This window comes from Bemisia tabaci, chromosome 4 (assembly GCF_918797505.1).
Source record: "Bemisia tabaci chromosome 4, PGI_BMITA_v3".
Classification (NCBI taxonomy): Eukaryota; Metazoa; Arthropoda; class Insecta; order Hemiptera; family Aleyrodidae; genus Bemisia; species Bemisia tabaci.
In genome coordinates, this window is record NC_092796.1 from 17,854,909 (window position 1) to 17,881,767 (window position 26,859).

Consider the following 26,859-nt stretch of genomic DNA (forward strand, 5'->3'; position numbering starts at 1 on the left):
GCAAACAACGACAGGGAGGGGTAGAAGGGGGGAAATTCGTCTGTTATGGCTGACTGTTAGGCTGACAATTTTCCGTAGGTTGTTGGCACCAAAAATTCCGGCGAGGATGAATTGCTAACGCAGTGATATTTAGTAAGCTTTTTCCTTCGCTCATTTACCTTCTTTATTTCTTACTTCGTTCAGCACCAGTCGATATTTGCGGCGAATTCACTCCCTTCATTATTAATTTTAGTATTTTAAAGTGATAGCTCGACGTAAGCCGTTGTTGCTTTGTGATTTCTCCCTCAAATTGTTTACATTTTCCAGAGCCTATCTTGAAGTTATTTTTCTCTCATTTCATCGCGTACTTGTTCGTATAACTTAGGCATCATGTCGCTTTTCTTCAACCGTGATTTTAGCTAACTATTTTTCATCAATTTTCAGAGCTTGGGTGAAGGCTGTTTTGGATGAGGGAACCCCTACCCTAAAATCTGAAATGTAGTGGTTTCTTGGGTGAGGTTTGTTCCCAGACATCATGTCCGCACCATTGAAGAAGGTAATACTATTTTTAATTTTTTAAAATTCTGCGGTTTGCACTATAATGCATGTTAACCACAAGCATAGCACAGGCTTGTCTGATGTAAGCGCCAGCGATCAGGTCTATCTGTTCTTGGTTTCATCAATTATCTTCTCCTACATAGGAAGTTGAAACCTGTTTTCATCATGAAGGAATCGGTAGTTTTTCTCAAGAAATTATTCACCCCAAACATTTTGTGCTTTAACAATTCTCATTTGCACAATCGCTGTGAATTTAGTTTAGTCTCCATGTCTAGGACGTTGATAGAGGAAGCGTGGACTAGTCCTGGTTTTATGTTCTTTTTAGCTGAAATTTTATTCTGTAAGCTCCTCCACTATTTTGTGCAACATATTTTGATTTATATTATTGTGTGATTGAATTCCTCCAAATGAAATTGAGAAAATTTTTTGCTTAAGGTGGAAACTTGGGCTTTCTAGTCTGATGGAAAGATTCAAGATTTTTTTTCCTGACCGGATCCAATTCTAGAACATTAATTTATGAAATCAATCTAATAAAGAAAACCTGCCTTAGCCAGTGTACAACTAAATACTGGTAGCTAACATGTACACAAGTGTAGGAGACTAATTTGAGTAAAACATGTGGCTAGTTATTTACAAAATAATTCAATGATTCCTGCCTAAGCATATCGAAGTATTAATCTTATAGATGGAACCAATATAGCCAGTGGATTAGATATAGAATACAGTTGATAAATATCTTTCAGAAATTGAAAGTGCATAAACTTTGTCTCCTTAATCTTCAAAAAATTAAGCTGAAGAATTACTTTTTTAAAGCTAACATGAAACATGTATTTTTCCTTTAAGTATGTACACATTGCCACTTCGAAAGTCAAACATTTTCTGTACTTGTAGAAAACATGAACAGCTTAGTAGTTTCCTAAAATAACATGAGTAATGGCTGTAAAACAACCAACTTACTTATCTTGTTTGTGGTGTTTTAAAATCTCCGACAGTCAGTAACGTCGCTAACTAACATGCATGGTTTAAGAATTTGAACATCGATAAATTGAAGAGACCAAGAAAAACTTGGTTGGTTTTTTTTTAAAGAAGTATACATTTCTTCAATACATTCGTATACACAGGGGTGCAGAATCTTCCAAGCTTCCACATTTTCACGCGCCCGCCAGCCGGCTTTCCACATTTTTCTCATCAGTTTTTCACAAAATTTCCCACCAATCTTTGAAAGATGACTTTTTCTCTGTTTTCCTTTGATTTTTTACCTTTGGGCCCTCCAAATGTTCCCTCCTTCCACATTTTTGGGGCTCTTCCGTATTTTCAGCATTTTCTCGCACCCCTGCGCATACATTCATATAATTGCTTTCAGAAAAGAAAACCTTTCATGAATTTCCACAAAGTTAAATGATTTCAAATTTCAGGGGTGCAGAAACTTCTGGAAGATGTGACTGGGCCAATCATTTGAACTGGGGGACCCTGTTAGGTTTTTCAAAATTTACCTTGTTAGTCATTTTAACTATGATAAAATCCAAGATTTTAAGTCTATCGTCTTTTTTCTAGTTTTTAAGGGAAATTGAGAGGGAAGGCTTGAAACTTTCTGCACCCTTGTTGAGTGTTTCTCGAGAACACTTTTTATTTTTTATTCATTTTCAGGCTTTGGTGAATGGAGAGAGTGCAGGAGATGCCCCAGACAGCACAACCAAGGAAAGAGTCATGTTCAATCCTGGTGAAGAAGTCCTTGTCAACCACATGAACCGATTTATATTCGGTTATGTAGTTCAAGTAAGTTGAACACAAATTTCATTTTATTGTTTTCTTCAAAAATAACTCTGAACTCTTGCCTACAAGAACGTGAACTGTTGTAACGGAATCTTAGCTTGAAAATCAAGAAGACCCATGTTTTTGTCACTTCGAGCAGGCTAAAATTTATCTCTAAAAATCAATTATGGACACCTAATTTTGGGAACCACCTATATTGTTTGGATCGGTGAACAATTCTAAATTCATTTTACTGCTCTACTTTACTGACAACAACTAATGAGAGAACTCTAAGTGAGTTAAAAATAGGTGTTGAGAGGGTGAGATAACCACGCAGAGGTTTGCATTTCCACTTGGAATGAAAGGTACAGAATCAGCACATTCCTTCTCTCCACTGCTCTGTCATTTTGCTAACACAGTGCACAGGGTTGCCTTGTCTCTGGGTTTTGAAAAATTTAAGCTGAAGTAACCAAAAACACATAACATAATAAACACACAGTAACATAATAAATCAATCAATTAGCCATAGCAGCTTAATTGAATTTATCTCTTTTTAATGATCAAAGTCCATGTAAACAAACTCATTGAGCAGCCTTTTGTATTGATTCAGAGAACCTAATGAAATGAGCTCCTCCTGCAGCAAACTAGTGTGTTTTATCCTTGGGTCTGTTGAATAAGTAATACTTATCCCCAAAATTGTAATTTTTTCCCATAGGGTAGAGAGGAAGTATTGTCATCCTCCAAAAAAAAAAAAAAAAAAAAAGTTGAAATTTCATCATTTCTAGACGTTTTAAGGTCCCAGGAGTAAAAATAACCATACTTGAAAAAATGTGTGTCCGTCCGTGTGGCGTCCCCCAAATCTGTGTACAGCGATATCTCAGAATCTATCTGTTCGATTTCATTCAAAATTGGCACAGGACACCATATCTATGGTCTCCTTATGCACGTCCAACGATTTTGAGGTACGCTAAAATTTGGGGGGGCTAGGGTCAAATTGGGTTAAAGGTCCATTTTCAGCAAAATCACACGGAAAGCTCATTTTGAGGGACTGTAAATTTTGAAAAATGCCTTTAATTCTTTAAAAGTGGGCATCAAGCACATTGCCTGGGTCATTAATTTAAGTTCCTAAAAGATCTTTGGAATAAACTCAAAATTCAAGGGATTACGAGGCCCAAAAGTAGGGCACTTTGCTCCGCGACATCACACAAACAACTCATTTTCAAAGACTGTAAATTTGAAAAAAAATGCCTTTCATTTCTTCGAAAGTTGGCATAAGAGCACCACCTGGTTCAATAATGTAAGTTCCTATGAGGTCTTTGGACTAAACTAAAAATTGAAGGGTTACGCGTCATATAGCGAGGAGAGCACTTCGGTCACACGGAGAGCTCATGGACTGTAGATTTTGAAAAAATGCCTTTAATTCTTTGAAAGTTGGCTCAAAAGCACCATCTGAGTCATTAATTTAAGTTCCTAAAGGATTCTTGGACTAATCTCATAATTGCAGAGGGACCGATAGGAAACGCTCAATTCTCTGATAAGTGAGTCGGAACGCTTCTAGATAACAGCAGCGAACGCTTTGAGTCAGGTGAAACCCAGGAATTCAAATGCATTATATAATGCATCATATACTATTTCCAAAATTACTCCGTAGGTATACACCAAGCAAAATTAGACAACTAATTAGGTACTCACAATATATCAAAGGTACTATGAATCATCAAGCTAACGCCAAGAACTGACACTTAGATCTTTATTAAAAACTAATATGTTTGTTGTTAATGAATTTAGAATCCCGGCAGATTCCATCTTTCGCGGTTCCTTTTTACGAGGTACTAAGCACAAATATAATATAATAATACGGCACAAATATGACTGATTTAATGCTTGTTACTTAATAAAGGAGGTTATAAATTGTTAGAAACCGAGGTTTGTTGACAGCAGCGAGGAGATGGCGCTCTCAGCGCTCTCTATTGTTTTCGCTCTGAATTACAGGGATACGCAGTAAGGAGATGGCGCTCCTGGCGGGCGTGTGGTGAACCTTCCAGCAGGTAGATTCGCCCGCCAAATTTAAAATTTGGGAGATGCTAAGCGAAAACCGTTTAGTTTTAAGACTATTTGAACATCGAATAGTCATTCTACCCATTCAAGTAGATATTTGATGGCTTTTGACCGTGCTTAAGGAGAGATTATAATATAAAATCGTATCTGAAGTATGATGTCAATGAATCTAATGGATCCTAATGAATCGTAGAAAAGCTAAGATTTTTACGGATCGCCATCTTTGACAGGAGACTTTGTTAATCAATTACATATTTAATTGAAGATGCCTCATAAAATGAACAAGTCGAGTCCGAATATATGAATTCATCACATATCGCGAAGACATTTACAATAAAGTTCAGTGGTTTGAATAAAAATTTCATAACTATTATCCTGTGATCAAAATTCCAATCAAACTTTATGATTTTGTAAAATTGGCAGTATTTTTCTAAATATTCCAGTAAAAGTGTCTATGCCGGCGCGAAGCGCCGGCTCGAGTTTATCAAAGTGCCCCTCATGTAGGTATTTATGTATTTATACCCTACATAATTAATTATCTCAATTCTTTGTCCTGCAGGCTGATTTGCCTGGAGAAAAATGTCTAGTAAAATATGATGATGGCAATGAAAAGTGGTGTTCCTTCAAATATGTAAGACGGCTGATACCTGAGTCGACTGTAAAATGTGTTGTTTGCAAAGAGTCAAGTAATAAGACTGAAAACCAAGTTATTGTCTGCGATAAATGTTTGCGTGGCTATCATAAATTATGTCATCAGGTATGTACTCAATTCACTTTGTACCATTAAATATTTCCCTTGAAATAATTTCTGCTGCACTATTTACTTGGAAATATATTATTAATTGAACTCATGGAAGAGCAATGTATCATTTGGATTTCTCACTAAATCATTTAGTTTAGTAGTAGCCATTTTATTTTTTCTAAAGACCATCTCTGTGACCAATTTTATTCTTAAGCCTCATCGTATGAAATTTATGATTACTTGTGGGAAGACACAGTTAGAGCCTAGAATCACTTATGTGTCATAGAAAGGTGATTAGGGTAGTAGGAAAAGGTTGAAAAATAGTTTCAGAGTAAGAGAAAGCTTATTTCAAACATCACTATTCAATAAGTATAATTCCTGTTCAGAACAAAAATCACAGCAATTGACAGCTTTTCATGGAGTATCAGGAGAGGCCCCTGCTCCTGTGCAAGTTTTTTCAACCCAGTTCTGCCACAAAATTTCTATCTTTTTTTTACTTCTCTAATCGTATATCTTGTATCAAATATTTCAAATTGAAGATTTGAATAGGCCTAGCGTTTTTAAATCCTTCAGGGTCAGACTTCTAAAACAAAATTGCTATGGCTTTAGAGCGCATTAAGACATGTTGTCATTCATCATGCAAATAAAAAAAAAAAAGTACCCCGCAAGCATCAGCCTAAAATGAATGAATCTAAATGACTGTATGGCAGAAGGGTCCTATCAACAATTAGTACTCATTGTTACAGCTTTAAGGCTTTTCCATTGTATCCTTCTCTTTCGCTTCTTGAATTGTAACAGTACCAATAATGTTATGATTCTTTTTCAGCCGAATGTAACAGGTAGTACAAATGGTTGGCTATGCAAACATTGTGATGAAAAGAAATCATGGCCAAAAAAGACTGATATTGTAGATGCCCAACCGCCGAAGCCACCGAAGCTGCCACCGTTACCAACATCTGTCAGAGAATTACCGTACAAGGTAAGATTCATTTTTACTTTAAAAAAATTGCTAGCATATTTCTCATGTTACGTTTTTTTGCGTATCACTGGGTTAACCCAAGTTGGTGAAAAATTATTGCTTTTTCAAAAACACAACAATAGCTGAATTTATTTTATCGTGAAATGGCAAACACTGAAATTTAAAGGAACAGTTCTTCAGTCTCCTGTAAGTTACACGTAAACCCATCTGGTTAATTTCAAAATTTCATGCATTATTTGATTGAAATTGGTTGCCAAATTTTTTCATTCAACAGATTGTTCTGAATTATTTCTTTTTCCAACATTAAATTTTGTCTTCCTTATCCACGTCTATTTTGGTGAAGATAATAAAGGATGTTCACTAATGCCACAAAGTCGATGTCCCATGATCTTTGGCAAATGAGACCCTGTGTTCCTATATACTGAGCAAAATTTCAGGTATAGCTAAATAACTTAGTCCAATTTGTTGAATAATGTAGATAAGCGAGCAAGTCTGAAATTTTGAGAATACAAAGAATACAGTGGTTTGGCCATGTTGAGAGAATGGAAAACAGCAAAATGACGAAAAAAAGTATGAAAAAGGGAAGGTCTTAACTTGGATGGAAGATGTTGAGAAAGACCTGTGAGTAATCAGAGTCTGATGATGGAGGCTCAAGATACAGGATAGGATGCAGTGGCTAGGCCTAGTCATGGAGGCCAAAGCCCACATTGGGCTGCAGAGCTAGAGAAAAAGGAGAAGAGGGGAATGAGAGGTGGAAAAAAAGAAGGTACTTTAAGGTACAGTTAAAAGTTATTTATTTTTGGACATTGCCTCATGGCCAAAGAATTGCAAAGGATCAGATTTTTTCACCATTGTAGAGTTGCTGGTAATGATGAGTTGACAATGCGGGAGGCGTAGGCCTCTCCGAATGATTATATGTATCCTTGTTTGTAACTTTGAAATATGATAACTAACGTGTGTGCTCTCTTTTTACTGAACTTGAATGTAATTTTTCTTCTGAATCAGCTGGATAGCTTACTATGGGACACTCAGCACCAAACAAATTCAACAGGCCAGTATTGTTATTGTGGTGGTGCCGGTGACTGGTTCCTGAAAATGCTACAATGCGGAAGGTGCAAACAGTGGTTTCATGAGCGCTGTGTTCGAGCTTTAACATGTCCCCTTTTTATTGGTGACAGGTAAGCAGCATGGAAATTCTTAAAAGTTTTAATTTGACATGAAATGGTCTCTGAAAGAAACAGTTTGAGATGAATGTTTCAAAGAATATCGGAAAATTTTTAATCTTTTCTTCTCGCAACAAAAACTGAATCCCTGTAATGCAAAGAGAAGTGTAGGTTTGTATAATCTCAAAAACTTCATTAATTTCAGTGTTGCTTTTTCTGTGACTCTGAAAAAAGGCTGAAAATGTAATTGCCAAACCCTTTGTTACAACTCACTTCGGCAATCCAGCTATTGTACCACTCAGTTATGCAGAGAATGATCATATTGTAGTGGGTTGGTGGTCAATTGGCCAGTGAAGGTTGGCTTGATGTGGCTTCATCGTCGAGATCCGTGTCCAAGATCGCGCTCGCAGAAGCTGCGTTACTAGCTGATAAGAATTCGTCAAAGTCGACTCACTCCTCCACATCAAATGTACTCTGCTATTGAGCCCATTCCAGCCTATCCTCCTCTGTGAAAAAATCTTCGTTTGGCTCACATGTAATATCTTCAGTCACATCTTCCGTTTTTAATATTGTTTGTCGTATTTTTTCAGGTTCTTTATATTTGTTTGTGGCGCCTGCCATAGAGGTGTTGAGATCCTACGTAGAATAGAGATGACTTGGTCGGACCTTGTACATTTAGCCCTATTCAATTTAACAGCATACGAGTGTAGAAAGTACCATGATCTAGACAATCTCATGAAGTTTCTCCTTAGTAATTGGTCATCTTTACAGCTGCCACCAAAGGTATTTCACGTTTCTATTATTCTTTTTTGTAACTTTTGGTTTTAATGTATTTTATTCAGCTAGGGTATAGGCCAAATAAGTTTACGCACGTACTGTGACAGAAGATCCACCATCTTGATTTTTGCTCTTACTTTCAATGCCAAACTTTAAACAGCTAATCTTCCTCTGCACTCTAAAAATGCGTAATCTTCTTTGGTGTGAACTTTTCTTACAAGTTGGGAATGGAGTATAAAGGGAAACTATCCAACTGAACGACCTGTGAATACAATCTTATGAGTAAAACTTAGGATTGTAGGTACATTTGACCTACCTAATTGGAAACTAAAGCTATACTTTGTTCAAGTAGAAATGCAACAAATTGCCGAGTCACAAAGAGATGTACCAGGAATCAGTTGGATGGATTCTTTAACAGAGTACCTATTTGAACATGTTTTCCCCAGTTTCCAAATCGATTTTCTATTTTAAGTCGATCATCAAGTGTTAACTCCTACATCTGACAGGTTTTGCAATGAACAGGTTCTTTTACTTGCATTTACCATTGTAAATCATTGGGACCTGAAATAACTCCCAATAATAGCCCCTTTGCCTGCGTACACATCATCTATCAGGATCAGGAACCACTGTTCACCAAAACAAACGCTATCCCATCAGCAACAATATTATCCTCAAAATTATGACAGGGACAAGTTTTATAGGACACTAAACTTTTCTTCTAATCTCATTTTATTTTTTGTTTCTTCTGAATTACAGATGTTCTCTAGTTCAAGAGAAGAAATTAGGGAAAATGTAACGAATGTGTTACATTCAGATAAGAAAAGGTAATTTTAATTTTTTTTTTCAATTACACATTAATACTTCGGAATTAAGGCAAAGCCTTTTGTTATGGATCTTGCGTCATTCTAGAGAACTAGAAAATGTGAGAGCAGAGTGTAAAAACCTATATTATCTTAACTCAGATGCCAGATTACTTTTAAGAGTGATTCTATGGCTTTACTCTGGTCTCATTGAATGGCAAAGCAAAATGAAGTCAGATTTCAAAAACGAAAAGATAAGGGAAACCATTTAATTTCCATTCAAAAAGTTGATTTCGAAAAATTGACGGAACTGAAATAAAGATGTGACCCAGCCAAATTTTCGATTCATCAGGAATCCATCTTGTCGAAAATCGATGATAATAGTCAAGGGAGTCAGTTTAGTAAAGTAAGATTTAAAGTGTAATAGCAAGTAGTATTCAAATTAATGGAATGTGTTCTCTTTTTTGAAAACTTCTCTAAAACTATTCCCAATCTGATTGCTCCAATTTTTTATCATGAAATATGCTTTTATTTTTTAGATTCAAAGATGGTGTTAAACTAAAAAAACCAAATAGTTGGGGATTATGCGAACGCATACCGCCACCTGGACCTGTGTTCACTTTGTTGCCACATCTACCTATCTCTACGTATATGCCCATCTCAGATGTGACGTTAGCGGTTTGGTTGAAAGATAAGGAGTTGAAGTTTTATCCTTTACTAACAACACTGGATCCCAAGTAAGTATTATTGAGCTCACCCACTCGGGAGAGCTCTTTGCGATCGATTTCTTTTAGCATTGGTAGTGTCCGTGGCGACAAATGGATGGTTCTCGTTGCCGTCGGAGGAACGGCCAAAATCCCATTGATTTCAACGTCTAAAAGTTGAATTTTCGCGGGTTACAGTTTTCCTCCGTCGAACATTTCCGTTCCCTCATTCAACTGAGGATTAATTGGACCGCGTTAAACAGAAAGGAACCAAGCCACATCGGCCATTGCCAAATTTAATCGAGCAATTTAATTTTTTACACGAAAACGGATGTACGGATTTTCGTGCACATTTCAGTGGATTTTCTCTACGGTACAAAGCGAATTCCTTAAAATTTTTAAAGGAATCCACACAAACATTCTCTCGTAAAAAATTAAATTGCCCAATTAAATTTGGCAATAGCTGATGTGGCTTGGTTCCATTCTGTTAAACGCGGTCCAATTGTTCCTCGTTTGCTACACTAAAGAGCAGCACTTTCCGGTGGCCGAGCAGACTTGACTCACACCAATACGAATTTGTTTGTGTATGTGTTCACCTTTATGCTTAATTATTATATGTATTTTTTTTTTTTTTTTTTTTTTTTTTTTTTTTTTTTGTATTTTTGCATTTCTAATCCTTTCACATTTTCAAAAACTGAAGTCTTATTTTTTTGCTGTTCCGTTGCGATAAAATTATCAGCTGACTGCTGACTCTATGCTATCTTATTAGAGAATCTCCCAGTTTCCTCGGTTACATAGTGGAATGGAAAATCCTTCTATTCATGCAAATAGAAATTTGGTGAAATTGGTTAAATTGTGATAATTGTAAGAAAATGAAGAGGCGCTTTACAAATCAGATACTGCTTTTTGAACTCATTTATTTTCTTCCTATTTTTTACGAAGTACTATACTTACTTCCCATATAAATCTTAATAATTTTGTGAAAGACGAAAAATAAATGTGATAGAATTTTACACATGATTGTCCGCAGGAAAAAAAGGTTTATAGTTTACAGATTCAACTTTACTTGCTATGTGAAAGACTCGTGTTGAGTTTTGTTGAAAAATTAGATTGTACAAGGTAATATGTACTCATATTAATGGGCTAGCTGCGCTGGTTCAAAAGCGGATTCAGCAATTTGGCAACACTGTCTTCCTTCCATTTAAACATATGGAAATGTTCATATACCATACTTAAATTTTTACCTTATGCTGCAAAAATTTTAATTTTAGGAGATTTCAATTATGACGTGTTGAAGCAAGAAAACACAATTTATCATGAATTATTTAATAAATACGAAATTCATTCAGCATTACCGTCACACTCTGTAACAACACAATATGGATCACAGCTAGATGTTGTTTTCACAAATTTATCAAATTATAATGCACAAACTCATTGCACTGAATTCAGTGACCATTCACCTGTATATATGCAAATAAAAACAAGCAGAAAAATCCAACATGAATATGTTGGAAAAGCGTGCCGAATAACTAAAATGTTGGACACATACCTACTATTTTCACGTCTTTGTTATTTGCATCAATTGGTACTTTTTGCTAAATTTGGGAGAAAATATTGATTCATGAACGTTGAATGTAAATTGATTTTAAAGATTCCGTCCAATTATCTTGATTTTAAGCTGATATGCGGCATTTCGCACGACCGTGATTTGGGCGAACTGCCGTGCATCGAAATCGCGTTGAGTTAATCTCTTTGGATTTCGAACTGTAACTTCTCTCCTATTCGGCCGATTTTTACAAATGAGGTCTCTTTTTATTTGTACTTTAACGGAAAGTAAGGAAAAACTCGCTAAATAGACGGAAAACAATTTTTGTGAAAATTTGGTGGATCCTGGCGTCACGGTGAATGATTAATCGGGCGTGGAAGATAATAGGTTCGACGAGGCGACCCTCTCCTCGCCGTCTTTTATTGCCTTGCTCGAAACCTGACACCCAAAGCTATATCGGGAGATAACTGCAGTGGTTTGAGTGGATTTCTGCAGGGGCCACGGTTAGTACATGGTATAAAGAGTCACGAGGCTCATCACAGATTGCACTTGCAGTGCAAGACGCTCATTGGCTAAACAGTTTTGGCGGGAAAGAAGGTTCTAGAGTTGAGTCCTCCGAGCGTAAGAAAGCTTCTATGAGGTTTCTGTCAAATTGAATAATACGGTTTTGACAGGAAAATGTTCTCAAGGGTTCCCAATTAGCAGTTCATTCGGTTTTTTGGTAAGAGACCATCAGGGCTTGACAGTATAATGGTTCAAAGACAAGAAAACGGGTCCGAGGAAAAAAATATTTGGACGGCCCGTTGAATAGCATTGGTTGATCGGTGTGCTGTACTATGGTACATCCGAGTGATTTCAAAAAGCGAGCCCTACTGGCACGCTTAAAATAAAAAAAAACTTATCTCACTCTTATCTTCTGTTTTATTCATGATTCAGTTTATTTGTTGCGGTGTGAAAAATTTGTCATGTTAATAGTTTCACAAAGGCGAGCTCTCCAACACAGTAGTGTTGGAACCAGCAGCTTGTTTTGCTTTCCTCCACTTGATGTTGAAAAGAAGGATGAACAAGTTGAGATGATTTTCCGTTGATTATTTTTGGATGTTCAGACAGCTGGAACCCATTTGTAGAGAGCCCATTGTCTCTGCAGTTAACTGTCAATTTTTCAAAAACCATTTTCCCACAGGCGGTCTTTCATTTTCAAGACTTTGTCTTGACCAGGCACCCTTTTTACCAGTTGGATCATCTAGTAGTACACTACGTCAAAATTATGAAACTCTACTGGCAGTTTAGTTTCTTTCATTTGGTTTAATGTTCAATTTTCACTTGGAATTATCTTATTGTTTTGTAAAGAACACAGCAACAGTAATGGGCTCAGCAATGTGAAACAGATTACTGAATTGTCCTCTTACAAAGGAGAACTCCGCAAATAACGTTGTAGTATCAATGGGAAGATTCCCTGTCTTGCATCCCACTAGAAATGACAAAAGAAATGTTCATCTTTCACTTTATAGTAAGGTTGTTGGTATTGCACTTCGAGTTTTGTTTCCTTTGCAACTCATGTATATTTTATGTTGTCATTCAGTATTGCTACAATATTCTTTATATTCTGTTGCAGGTCAATGAAACAACATGGATTTCCTCCTGCAGCAGGAATCAAGCTTATTCACAAAAACAAACGTCCCCTTGTTCTTCCCAAAGGAGTACCTGCAACTGGACACAAGGTAATTTCTTCAAGCTTATAATCTACAATAATATACTTTCATAGCCCTCGTCCAAGGCGCAAACTAAATGAGATATGCCTTCAAATCTTGCAGGGGAATGGAAAAAAGTAAAATGTTTTTAGAGCAGGAAAAATAATAATTTTTGTAGGGACGAGTACTTTAATACTATTCTTAAATTCGAAGGTCTGCCGTTGCGTTGTGACAAGCTTTGCTGATGATAATGAAAGTCTAACAACCACTGCAAATATTTTGGATGCTAAAAAAAATACTAAAAAGATATTAAGAACTTTTCAGGGCTGGCAAACATAGTCTTTTGGAATAAAGAATACCGGATAGTTAAGAAACTGAAATCAATGTAAACACCGATGCGTTTTGGGACAGCCCAGTCTCCTATTCAAGGCTTGAATTCCGACTGGCTTTTTGACATTGTTTGTATCATCTTTTTCATTCTCATGCCTATCAATTTTCCATTTTCTTTCTTTCATTTATTAGCTCACAGTTTGTTACCTCGTTTGCCCATTTGTTTCCTTTCCGTTTTGTTACCTTCGGTTTTGTGTATATGGTCTTTTGATCTCGAATCAAATTGAATTGAGTAAGGAAGGAAAAAAATTGAATATCAAATGGAATCAAATATTTTTACTTGATTTTAAACACAACCACCTCCTTGTTATTCAACTCAAAGCAAACCTTTTTCATATCGTTTTAATCACTACCTATCTTAAAAGTAAAATCATTGAATTGCCCTGTCATCCTCAAATCTGTGGCTCTGTCCCGCATGTTTGAGGTTCAGTCCCTCCAAGGGGCTTTCTGGTCAGACCCTTGGAGAGTCGTTGTCAGCCTTCAGGGTGGTTTCATTTTTTGCTCACCCCTTGGTTGGGTAAGCTGCGTCATGCGGGGACCTCTCAGAAAATGGTACCGTGTCCCTCTGGTCGTATCTTTTTTTTCAAGGTGGTTGGGGGGGGAGTACAGTATTTAGACCGTTTTCCCCACTTTTTCCTTGTTACACACACTTGATGTCCTCCTCTTTGTCTTCTGGGCTCCAGGTTCTATTTATGGGTGGGCCTAATGAGAGAAGTCCCTTATTTTCTACAATTCGGATGTTCGATTACCTGCCCCAGCGATTATCTACAATTGGACAGCTAGATTGCCTCTGATAGGTGGAAAGACGTCGTAATCTCACTGTTGCTGATGGCTGTATACCTATGGAATTTCTTGCAAAATATCCAATATTTTTTGCAAATATTTGAACCTAGGCACAACCATTTGGTCGAATAAACTCGATAATTTGAGGTTTTGAGGTTCCTGTGAGGTTCTGAGGTTCCTGTTAAATTAAATAGGAAAAGTATTTGAACTCAAATATTTGAGGGTAACCAACCTTAGAAATGTATGGAACTGTGGACTATGTAAGGTCAAAGGTTGTGTAAGGTCTCAGCTTTTTTTGTCCATGGCCTGTAGAATTACTTTTTACCACTTGGTATGGCACTTTTTATTGAGGTTTCTGAAGTTTTTCTGTTTCATCCTCTTTTCAGGTGTGCATAAAAAGTTCAGTCCCTTGCTATCCAGAACCTGCTAAACTAGAGAAACGCATCCGTGAACAAGAGCTTGCTTCTTTGAGACTTCGAGAGTACCGTGTTAGAAAATCTCGGAAACCAACGAAAAGCTCGGATACTGAGGTTTGTAATAAAACTCTTGTCCTACCCTTCCCCCTTCATTTTGATACTATCCAGTTTTCTGGTTGTTTCAATTGCACAAGCTATTTCAATGATAGTTACAATAGAACATTTTTGTCAACGATTGCTTTTTCGTTTTTTAAATCCTACAGAGTCATTTCAGAGCCTTGCTCTATTATCAGCAACTCTGATGTACAAAGATTGTTTTGAAGAATGTATTAGATTTTTATGGATGTAGTGAGTGGTTCGTAAAAATTTGGAAGGTCCAAAATGTGGCTTATGAGACGCACACCAGTAAACTGATGTTGAGTGATGGATGGTGACTACGAGCAAATAAAGGACGAAAAAATGTTTTTAACTCCGCTCTTAGAGGTTTTTTTTGTTCACTTAAGTTTGCTCTGTTTTTTGTGTGTTTTTCTGAAGAGCAAAAACAAATGCCCTACAGAACATCGGTAGGTGATGTGTCGAGTATTGAAGTATGTACAAAGTAATTTGATTGCAGAAAACTACAAAATAAGTATCAAGTCCTAAAGTAGCACAGTGATCCAACCTTTTAAACGTTTTTAAAGTAAATAATCTTAATAAGCTCTCTGTCTTCTCTAATTTTCATTTACTGGTCCAAGCTGTATTTAGAGATCCACGGAGCTAATCTTTCTGATTTTTTCTTTCAGGAGAAGTCGAGATGGGCTTGCTAACTTAAAATTTGAACTGTGACTCATTTTTTTTTTGGGGGGGGGGGACAGGGGCGCATGTAGCATTTTTATTGCTTTGAGAGTGTGGAGTATTTCTTGGAGGTTGAGGTTCCACAGTGAGGGGAAAATTTTCTAGTTAATTTGTTCAAACTAAAAAATAACAATAGCTTGTTTACTTACAGGATGCTTCATTGGAGCACATAACTCCTCCAACGCCTCCACCAAGTGAAGATACCCCACAACCAACACCACCATCCAACTCGCCTGCTCCTGGTGCAACACCATCATGTGGCTCAGCTCCAATGTCTATTTCCTCCCAAACTTCAGACTGTGACTCAGCCTCTGCTTCCAATGGCCAAGCTGATAAAGTTAGACCTATCACTTTGCCGTTGCCACTAACACCTGTGATCACACAATCAGTTCAACGTCCTCTTAAAAGGAAGCTATGTGAAAAGGACATACGGATCAACCGAAATGGTGAGGTGAAAAGGCGTAGAGTCAGACGGCAGTGCACTTTATCTCCTGTCAAACAGCCTGTCAGTGTTTCTCAGCTGTCCATTCCAAATTCTAAGACGTCCAGCTCCCTAACTGCTACGCCTGTTCCGCACGTTCATCCTTGTTCATCAACCTCCGTAGCTAATACCAGTAATTGTCAAACAATTTCTCCGATGTCATTGCACGATCTCAAATCATCCGTCCATAGTTATTTTGGAGCGGCTAGTAGAATTTCCTGTGGTGAAAAGTTCATAGTTCGTGCTAAGCGAACCCTGGCTGATGGGCGTACTCAATACCTAATACAATGGAATAACCGGCCATTGACCTAATGTACGTTGCTCCACTCTAGGAATTTCTTTTTTCTTATTTTTAATCCTTTCACTCCTCAGATCCTACTAAAGTCAGTTACCCGATTTTGAGTTTCAAAGCTGCGTGGTTTTTAAGACAAAGTAACTTTTCCTATTGGTAGTTTAAGGAATCGGTCTCTAGGTGTTAAAATTTTTTTCCCATCGTTTTCCCGCTAAACCGTGCTAGTAAAAACCGGAAGTTCGTTTTTCCTCCGTCATGTTATGTTCACCTATCTGAATTGTAATTCATTTACTCGTTCATCATTGTTCATATTTATTTTGAAGCTGTCAATTCATGTTGAACGACTGGCACAGTATTGACTTTTTTTTTTGTTCAAATGCAATGAAATAGAAAACTGGTCTTAAAGATTATGCGCAGTCACCATGCTAGGAAGGTGACCTTTGCAAAAATTGTGATAGCTCACAGCTCTTACCTGCCAAACCAATTAGTACTATAATGTGCTCAGAAATATCTTATTTTATCAACTGCTTCACGGAAGAGCATATTAGCATAGTGATACCGTACCATTTCTTCAACAAAGCAACTTTACATAATTTTCTTGCTACTATTCTCCTGTTTGCGACCATTCACAATTAAACTCACAGCTCCCCTTTGCATAAAGTGATCACCATGTAACAATAACATCATTGAAGCTGTTCTCTTACTCGTAACAAAATCATAATTCTGTGGTATATTGGCTATAAATCAGTGGAAATCACCTGTCAATGTACAATTGAATGCAACAATGCACAGGTTTATTTACATGTTAATGATTGCTTTCCAATTTTCTCCATCTTGTTAAGCCCATTGAGAAAATAATCTATTCAATTCATTTGTCACTATTCATGAGTCAATTTTTTTCCCAATTCAATTGAATTGCCTCTTGTTGCAAAAATAGTATGTCTAGGTAGTTTAACATGAACTGACTGTTAGGGCTCATTAAATTAGTCAAGAATATTTCATAATCATGTTCAGCCATTTCAATTGAATCAGTGATGATCTTAGTGTTCATAGGTAGGAGACACTGTTTTTGAAACTGTGATTTATGGACTGCTAGACGGTTAGGAGATACTCCATGGCTCACCCAAGTCAGCCAAAAAATTTCTCAAGTCATCGTTTGAGCTTCAGTTTTTCTATAGTCAAAGATTACAAAGGAATCATCACAATAATACCCCGATAATCCGATGAACTGCGGCAAAGCCTGCGCCAGATACTGAAAACGCTAATAATGATAATCAAATATGCATAAACACTTGAAACCATGTAAAATAATTCTAGAAAACACAAAGATTTTCTTCGAGAGACAAGTATTGGCGTGTCAGCGACCTTAACAAGAACCGACTAAGTGAAGGCCAGATAATCAAGGTATTACTGCACTTTTAGATAAATTTTGATAAAAAAACTTGATTAAAAGCTGGTATCAAAGTACTGTTCCCTTTGTTATCAATAATGCCAACACTGTATTCAGTTGGAAAGTTAGAGATTGTTCTATAAGTAAAAATATTAAGGCATGTAGGTTGCTTTCCTCTCGAAACAGACAAATTCTAGAAATAGCAAGAGATATGTTGAATGCTCCGCAGCCAGTGACAGAAATAGCAAGCAAGTCATAAATTCGTATGTCAAGACTTTATTTTTTTCTTCTCCAGTATGCGAACTTCACATAACTTAAAACGCCCTATTCTTACATTTATTATTCACTAAGAAAACCAGGAATGGTCCAGTCATGAGACAATTAGTCTGTTAAATACACATGTTTATGTACCATGAAAATTTAAAATTCTTTTAAAATGTGTAGAAAACTTATAATACTGGGGAATGTAATTACTCGAAATTGGTGAAAAGCATGTCTCCTTTTTTACATTGCACGTTTTTCTAATTTTTTCTTAGTTCTAGGTTTTCACGTTCTATTAGCTTTTTATTTGTCGTCATCGTACCTAAAATTTTAGACCTTCGAACCTGTTTTTAATGTATTTTATTTTAATGGTATTTTAAAAACATAAGTTTCTGTGTTCTTGTCAGAAAAAGTTGTTTTAAAGAAAGAAAAGCATGCATGAAAGGTATATCTCAATCTAATATTAGGTAGTATAACTTGGTTGATTCATTTCTTGAAACTCGATGCGTTTTAAAATTAAAATAATTTCTAGCTAAAACAGACAGTTGAGAAGAAAAAAAAAGTTTTAAAGTTGCTCAATAAATCATTTTTCATTGAAAAGTGGTATTTTGATCACTACAGATTTTTTTAAGCTTTGTACTAAATTACTACTTGGGCTATGTATCCGTAGTTATAGAGAAACTTGTGCGAGAATTTCAAGTTTTCTTTATTGCTATTTGATGACAGTGTCAGCACAAATAGAAATTCTGAGCTCGTTTGAGATGTTCTGGATCATAATTTTAATGGCCTATGACTGCTTTTTTTCAAAAGTGCAACTCTTTGTGAGCTAATTTTAAGTGTACAATTAATATTTCTTTAATTCAGCGTTTTTATACATTATTGTGCCAGGAAGAAACTACTTTGTTAGTTTTTTAAAATCCTATCCGTTAGTCATGTAGACCTTCTGCAGTCATCCTCCAACTCTTGTACTTTGGTTTCATTGAGAAAATAACTAAGTGATTTTTAAACCTACTTAGATTTTTCAAAAGTCGATGATAGAAATCAGTGTACTTGGAAATTCCATCTCTTCTTCTTTATGTTTCCTGATGTTTTTAGCCAATTTTTTGTTTTGTTTTGTTTTGTTTTGTAGCTAAATTGAACATTGTTCAGTTCCATGGCTGATACGCATTGGGTACAGATAATCTTCACTTTTTTCTTTTCAATGCTCATTTCTTTGTCAAGATGTGGAGTGCATATACCCAAAAGTTATTGTATTCTTCAGGCAATAAAACTAAAAACCTTTATGAAGTGCATCATTTTCAGTGAACCATGGGATCATTAATTTTGGTGCCTTTGGGTTTTTAACTGTCATCCAAAAGAAAAGATCAGGAAATTTCTTTATTTCATTCAATTGAGCTCTAAATGTCTCTTTTTAATGATATCATTGATTTAATGCATCAACTTCATTGATCTATCCGATAATTTTTTCACTTGAATCAAACTGTCCGAAGGATCGACATATATGGCTGAACGGTGAATGCCAAAACCACATTTCTCAGTCAAGATGTTATAAACTATTGTGCATACTTTATATTTTTGGATAGAAAACCCATCAGCATTTTGGCTGGAGATTTAAATTGATTTTATTTAATCATTCCTATTTGTAAACCTTTCAAGCTGTAGTGTCAATTTGTTTTTCATCCAAGAAATACGGAAAGTTTGAAGCTTCGTAATTGTAGTACAAGGTTTTAACATTAAGCCATCAAATTTTTCAGTTTTAACCTTAGGAAATGAGCATGTATCACCAATCGATTCGAAAATATTTGTATGTAAATAATAAGCTGTTTCCTCCTCATACATATATGTTCACTGCCAAGGATTCGATAATTTCTCCTGAAGTTCACTATTTTTTTTAAAAACTTTTCTCTCCTTTCTGTTTGACTTTTATGAAGCTCAATCAGTCATAATATGGCGACTCTTCACCGAACAGAAAAGGAAGAAGGCATTGTTGTGTACAAATTTGTTGTTCTTGAAAAGTGTATCATATCGATGTAAATTTTGTTTGTATTTAAAAAAGGAAACTGAAAAGATTGATTCACGTAAAGTTGATTATAAATCACAACTAATTTTAGGTAATTTAGCAATTGCGTAAGAGGTGGGTAAAATGGTTTTTAATGTACTTCTTTTTTGTACAGTGTAATATCTGAGCTATCGCAAGCATTTTATGCGAATCCAAGTAACTTTTACGAAGGAATTTTTTAGACTGAGATTATACATAATTACTTGAGGGCTTTTCCTGCCCCTCAAATTCTGATAGAATATGATTTAGGAAATATGAAGTACTTAATCGACAGCACTGTTTGATACTTTTAGCTAACCAGTCTACTTTCTCAAGAATAGTCATGAACTCGACTTCTCAACTTGTATATTGTGACTGAATTAACTTAAAAATAGATTTCTAGCCAAGGTTTCCAAATACACACACGTAAAAGTGATTCTTATGAAGAAAATGAGGATCAATTGTTGAAATTTAGGAGTGTAAGAAACTTCAATTTCATCCCTGAAAGTCGATTTTTGAATTCTCACTGCCCATCCGGTCCGAAAAAATTTGATGACACTTTATACAAGTAGCATTAGAATTCAGCATTTTCGTCTTATCCTCTAGAATACAGAGAGACTGATTCTACATGTTGCAGGATGCGGTTCCATCATTAAATCAATTTTTCAAATTGTTTAAAGAGCAATCTAGTCGAGTTGTTTTTATGATCTATCGCTGGAACTTTCCTTGCCTTACTTATGTAACAAAAAAGAAAAGACGGTTCACTGATTTGAAGGATAGTAAATTCAAAGCTTGAAAAAGCAAAGGTTCTAAAAAATATTTACATTAGGAAATATTAATTTTAGGTTTTTAGAAATGTTCCGAAAATTCCCTGGAAGAGCTCAAAATGTCCATATTGAAACACTTTTATCAAGTAATTTCTCATGGTCGTTGGCGATTGGTTTTTGTCAACCATCTTAAGTTTTGTTAACCATCATAAGTGTCAACCATCTTAATGGATAGTATTTATTTCAGCTCGTTCAAAACAAATTAAATTTAGGAAGTTTCAATATTCTGGAGGAATCGACCTATGTACATAATTTACTGAATAGACTGACATTTTCTTCAAGAAAGAGTCAAGTATGTAAAATTTTCATGTTTTTTTTTGTGTGTTTCTTTGAGCTGCAGTCTGCATTGAATGTAGTTTTTATGGGACTCAAGTTTCAATGGCTCAACTCCTCAACCATGTATTGTTGAATTTTCTCAAAATTTTGGCGCATATTTCATTCAGCATCATGGACTCATAATTTCTCTGATTCTTCTTAATTATAGAATTGTCATCTCACTAAAATTCCAAGTTATAATGTTCATTCAATTTGCTCTCCTTCTTATGAGTGTAATATGCACCGAAATTTTAAAGTATTGCCATTTAGATGCATGGTTTTCGAGTTCAGCCATTAATTTATCTCTTAGTTATTATTAATTCAATCAACCGTACCAAAGCTAAAAAAAAAATTCAGTTTTTCTACTTGTCTGAGTTTTCCTTCCTCTTGAATTATAATTTTTAATTTCAGAAACGAATGGAATATCCTTCGGAAAATACACTAAAAAGTATTAACTTGTTTTTACGGATGTAATCCATGTGAAATGGTGGACGTGCAGGTTAAAATAGCTGCAGGTTTAAAAACTTTTCTTTCTGTCAAAGGTTCAGTTCAATCCCCCCCCCCCAGTCTTTGAAAAAGAAAATGGAATTCCCAAGATATTACACAAATAATTAATAAAGTACTGCAAACTATAACTGAGATCTTATGGTTATTCAAAACAGGTAAATTAGTGAACTTGGCTCCTTATATTATGTTATAATTCTAGTAATCCTAACAGTTATCCTTTTCCCACTCTGTATTTTATTCTCTCATTTCCTCATTTCTTTCATGCTGTTCATGTTTATCTTTCATTTCTGTTACTGATTTGTGTAGTCTGTAGAAGTGAGGCTTTCATAACCAAAACAGTTGATAAGAGTATTGTTATTTTAAATGATTTTGTGCTGTGGACTATGCACACAATATAAACAAATTTTGTGCTGGTTAAATTTGGAAGGAATCTTACTTGATGTTCCGAACAGTCTCTTGGGCATAAGGAGCTTTTAAAATCAAGTTTTTTAAGCCTCAATCGAGAATGTGTGTGTTTTTTCTCCAAAAAATTGGGGCGGAAAATGAAAGGTGGAAAATTTTTCGGCCTTCTTTAACATGATTTTTAAGGAGTCGCGGGACCTTTGGTATGTGGGAGTAAACACCTTGCAGCACGCTGCTATCACATGGAGGAAATGAATTATTTTTGTTGGTGTTATCTTCCTAACTTGTAAGGAAAAAAAGATCGATCACCAGTAAGATGTTGCAACATTTCTACTAGATAGTGCAGGTTAAATTGCGAAAAAATCACTTTTCAACCAGGATTTTCTTTAGATTGGCACTTAGATTGATTAGTTTTAAAAGCTCAATGTGTTCAGGAGACTGCAAAGAAGTCATATCAGATAATATTGAAATTTAGTTGTCGCCGAATTTCTTGGTATTGTGTGCACAGTCCTTTCTCTTGCTTTACAGTAAAGAAAATCTATATCCTATCTCAACTTTGGAGTAACAACTCTAAAGATAATCTTTATTTTCCTTAGGGAAAATTTCAGCTCTCTTTTGAGTGTCTGTGATGTAAAGGATTTATTTTTCAGGCTGAAAAGCATTGCGAAGCACTCACTAATCCAAGCCCTTCAGAACCTCAGTTAAGTTTAACTTACTCTCTAGTTGTATCATTCCCTTTCTTTTAGTACTTAGTAACCAACCAAAATATGAATTTATCCTTTTCATACTTCCCTCTTTGTATAGGAGAAGATGTAATTGATCCAGACAAATAAGTGGTTCCACAGAAGAATGTTTCCCTCGTAAAAGGTTTTAATAATTAACGAGTAGTATTAAAAGAGGTTTTTTCTCTATCTCATGTGTTTGATACCAGTCATTTTATGTTACTATCATGAATGTAGTGTCAATCTTAGGTCTGAATTCTTTATGAATTTAAATTGCCAGATTCTATAAAGAAAGAGACTTGTTTTAAAAATTTGTCAGTAAAAATCTCTCAGAACGAGAGTACTTGGTACAAAATTCTCATCTGTTTACTATATTTTAGAATTGAACAAAGACTTTTTTAAATACATTTTTACATGTTTAAATGCAAATTTTCACCGTCTATTTTTGTTACTTACAAGACTGTGAGAATTAATGTCTCATTTTCAGTTTTAAAAAGCAAAAGAAATTTTCTTGTTGCTAGATTTCAATTATCAAGGCAGCTAAGCTATGCTCTACACTTGAGAGATTGCTGAGCACATTGAGTACTGATAGTTAATATTACACTTAACCCTCTATTACCTAAACTGTATTTTCCATTTCAAGAAGTTAAGACTGATTAGATTCCCTTTCTTTTTTCAGTATGTAGACGTTCTGCCTCACTTTTCCCCCTTTATTTTTTGATTTTTTGGATTAATTAGTTATTTATTCATTTGCCATTTTATCTTTTTCCTCCTTTTTGAACTCATTATGATACGTCCGTGACTTGTAGGCTATAACCTTTTTATCAACATGTGAACAGAGAAAGCTCTCGTTCAGTCATCAAAATCAAGAAGGGCTCCCAAAAAGCCTTTGATGAAAAGTTAGTAAAATTTTGTTCTCAAGATAATGTTTTTACGTTAATCTTTTCAGTGTTGTCCTATTAGTTTTAAATTGTCAGAGGAGCAGTAAAAATCAAAATAAAATACATGGAAAAAATCTTTATTGAGTTACAAAAAATATATTAATTAAGAATTCAACCTAATTCTATCGGCAAAAATACCATTTTCAAGGCGTTTAGGTAAGCGGTAAAAACTTCACTGCAAATTACTAAAAGCCAGAAAAACAAACAAAAGCGAATCTTGAACAAAAAAAAACTATGTAACCGTAAACTTGTTTCAAAGAAATAACCAACAAGCTGTAAGGAAGCTTTCCTTTTAATGCTTTCTTGCTGGTTGTTTCATCTTGGTATGTATTGTTCTAAAATTGTTCTCTGCTCCTTTTTTAGGTTTCGGTTGTCTCAAATGTACTTATTTTTTATTTTTTAACTACCCTTTAGGATGGAATTCTTGCTGAAAAGGTCGTATTCTTTATTAATGTTATTTTTGGAGCAGTGGGGTGTTTTTTTCCATGTATTTTATTACTTTTTAGTCAGTTTAGAGAAACAATAAATTCGTTCAGATAGTATAGTTGGGGGCAAGAATTTAATATCCTTTGTCTGTGAGCTTTCAGTGCACCCTTTTAAGAATCTGATGATGGTTGTCGTAATATTCCAACTTCTCTTACACTACTACGATTCAGGAATCAGATCTACTGTGAATTGAACTTCTTACTTTGGCCTCTTTAATAATAAGAACAAAGATATCATTCTGTCTCTTCAGCAGAAGAAATTTATAGTTTTTCTATTCCCTGCCTGGAATTGTATTTAGTTTTTGTCTTTCTGGAAGTTATTTAATTGTTTCCATTGATTGTAGGATTTTGTTTTGGTGTTCATCAACCTCTCAGTCAATAAACCATTGCAACACCTTTATTGAGCTTCTTTCAACAACCTTTTTTTTGTTGGTTGTAGCTAAGCTCCTCACTTTTCTTATTGCTTGTCCATAAGTAACTTAAATTAATTCTTTATCCCATTCTTGAATTAAAGGGACACAGTGAAGCAGCTTGAATCTCATGGTTCTTTTTTTTTGAAGTAACTTTGTATGGAGGGTACGGACACCGTGCGTCCGTTTCCATATGCCTCAGCCATTTTAGGCTATCATTAGGTCCAAAAAAGGCAGATATTTCAAGTGGATGCACACTAAAACAATTGAAAATGTAGTTCTATTCACGTACAGGTCCTTTAACCCTACCAAAATTACATAATAAATCTTTTTATTCACACACTTCAAGAACCAATTGTGCTCTATGTGTGAGAAAATTATTTTCAACGTGAACCCCTAATACGGTAAAGTTAACAACAAAAGCAGTAGCCGATAACTGTTAAAGGTTCGCCAAAACCACCTCTTGCTCACAGTTGCCACAATTTTTGAATCATTAAGTCCTCATGTGGCTTAATGTCTGTACTTTCTATACAATGGTACTTCATATTTTAGGAATGACAGTGGTTCTTTGTCATTTTTTATATTCCTCACCGTTTTAATACCAAATATAGAGATGTATGAGAAAAGTTAATCTGTATTAAGAAGTTGTTTTACATGTCTTCTCTCATTCGGAATGACAGCATATTTAGTTTTGCTTTCTCTCTCACCATCTCTTCTTTTGTACATTTTTAGTATATAAACCGAATTAAGAGGAGCTCTCCCCTCTTTCTTCATGCTCACTTTTTTATTCTACTTTAGTAAAAATATTAGAATCTAAAACTGCATTTGTCTGTGTCCATGTATTGGCTTTGAAAAAAATTATTTTTCAAATTGTTGAGTGATATTTGTCTATCATTTCATTCACTTATTTTTTTCTTTTTCCACTTGAGTGACAATACGTTTTCTTTCTTAGAGAAAATACGAACTGACTGAGAGAGCTTACAATTCTCTAGTGTTCTTTTTCTTTGTGGTCAAAAATGTGTAGAACTATTAGAACTTTTTTTTTTCTGTTCTGAATTTTCATATGAGTCTGCCACAATCTAGTTTCTTCAGCCAAGTACCTACGATATCTTTTTTTTCTTTTTTTTTCATGAAATATTTTGTTTTCATCTTCATTAAGCTTTTGATTTTTTCTGACTTCGTCAAGAATCTTTAATTCAAATCATAACTTTTCCAAAAATTTTAGATAATTGGCAAGAATTATTTCGGTAGGATTTTAAAAACTACTACGGAGCTAAACCACAAGAGTTACTTTCAATTTTCCCTTCATTTTCAAGAGTTGTCCGATGGAAAGCTTTACTCCTTCCCCATTTGCAATTTTATCTCAGGTCTCTCCCGTAAATGAATAATGTAAACTGAAAAGATCTTAGTCTGCTGCACTGGTAGGCATTTATTTACGTAAACTTTACAGTAGATACCTACTTGTGCACAGGAAGGCATGAGTAGGTTTAGGTCATTGTTGGTGTATCATAAATATCAAAAATATGGTTGCTGGTTCTCTACATAGATATAGACCTTCATTGATATGTATTCTTTAGTGTTGTATGTACATGTACATAACTCTGTAATATTGCTTGGCTTAGTTTTCATATACCTATTTTTATATTTTCAACTTAGATTTTATCAGCTCTCAAGTTCATACTTTAACAATTGTGTCAATACACGGTTTCATATCTGTTTCAAAAAAATATAAATTTTCTGTTACTGTTTTTGTCTGTGATCATTATCGCGCAGTTTAAACAAATAAAGTGAATATTAAATTCTTAAAATTCAGTTCAACTTATTAATGACTGGTGCCCAATTTATTATAAAAAAATAATATAAAAGTTTTACACAACAGTTAGAATAAAATAAAAAAAGACTTTCACTGGCTGGCCATAAACATTCACACTGATGCTGCATGTGTTATTTGCTTTTGAGGGAACACAGGGTTCACGCAGGTATTTGAGGTTACTTGATTTTTTTATTGCACTTGAATATAATTGAATTTTAAAGAATTGAAAAAGCGATTGAACTTTTTAATATGAGAAGAGACAAAGTCATCCTAAGAAAAGAATCAGAAAATTGAATTCATAATGTTTGAAGTAATTATCAATCGAGAATGTTGAGCACGGCCAAATCTGTGAAAATCTAATTTTCGTTTGTCAAGCCTGCATGAAACATGAGAAATAGATTCAAAAGTCTCGGATGAATCTAGAATTTCTCGGTGAAAAATTTTGGCACATTTATGCGATATCCTTTCCTTCTATTTTTTGCTTCAATTATAACCTGGGCTTGCCTTTTCAAAAATGCCCTTGTTGGAACTTCCTGGTCCTCCTCTCCTTCCCCAGGCTTTTTAACAGCTTGCGTACTTTGAGGTTCCGCTTGTTTCGGTCTGCCCAGTGTCCACATTGTATCCTCAGGTGTCTGCATTTAACAAATAACAATGATCTATTTTATATTTATAGAAACACCAGTATGTAGAGAATCCAAAAAATGATTGCACTCTCAAGCCCATATATACAGGAAAGAAGTCTTAACTAAAAAAAACAGCTTTACATGAGTAAAGCTGAGTTTGAATTATTTGAGTTGAAT

The 26,859-nt window shown here is 35.1% G+C and overlaps 2 protein-coding genes across 3 annotated transcripts in view; one reads left to right on the plus strand and one right to left on the minus strand.

The window, feature by feature from the left end:
* LOC109034337 (polycomb protein Pcl) lies at positions 1–26,054 on the plus strand. Its single transcript, XM_019047422.2, has 12 exons — positions 1–132; positions 424–535; positions 2,185–2,313; positions 4,907–5,104; positions 5,916–6,068; positions 7,074–7,246; positions 7,822–8,014; positions 8,765–8,832; positions 9,348–9,545; positions 12,677–12,782; positions 14,312–14,455; positions 15,327–26,054. The coding sequence occupies exons 2-12, from the start codon at positions 515–517 to the stop codon at positions 15,966–15,968; spliced, it is 2,025 nt and encodes a 674-aa protein (XP_018902967.1). The 5' UTR covers positions 1–132; positions 424–514; the 3' UTR covers positions 15,969–26,054.
* The window catches only part of CCDC151 (Coiled-coil domain containing protein 151), a 9,447-nt gene continuing 8,642 nt past the window's right edge, over positions 26,055–26,859 (minus strand). For both annotated transcript variants that reach the window (XM_019047423.2, XM_072299449.1), the window contains one exon: positions 26,055–26,691. In XM_019047423.2, coding sequence (XP_018902968.1) covers positions 26,479–26,691 — 213 coding nt within the window. In that variant the 3' untranslated portion in view covers positions 26,055–26,478. The remainder of the gene's footprint in view (positions 26,692–26,859) is intronic.

Bases quoted from the DNA above. Each gene is read 5' to 3' on its own strand.
- LOC109034337 (XM_019047422.2), top strand. From the start codon at position 515: ATGTCCGCACCATTGAAGAAG. The intron at 7,247-7,821 runs GTAAGCAGCATG...GTATTTTTTCAG, and splicing joins CCCCTTTTTATTGGTGACAG to GTTCTTTATATTTGTTTGTG. The intron at 14,456-15,326 runs GTTTGTAATAAA...GTTTACTTACAG, and splicing joins CGAAAAGCTCGGATACTGAG to GATGCTTCATTGGAGCACAT.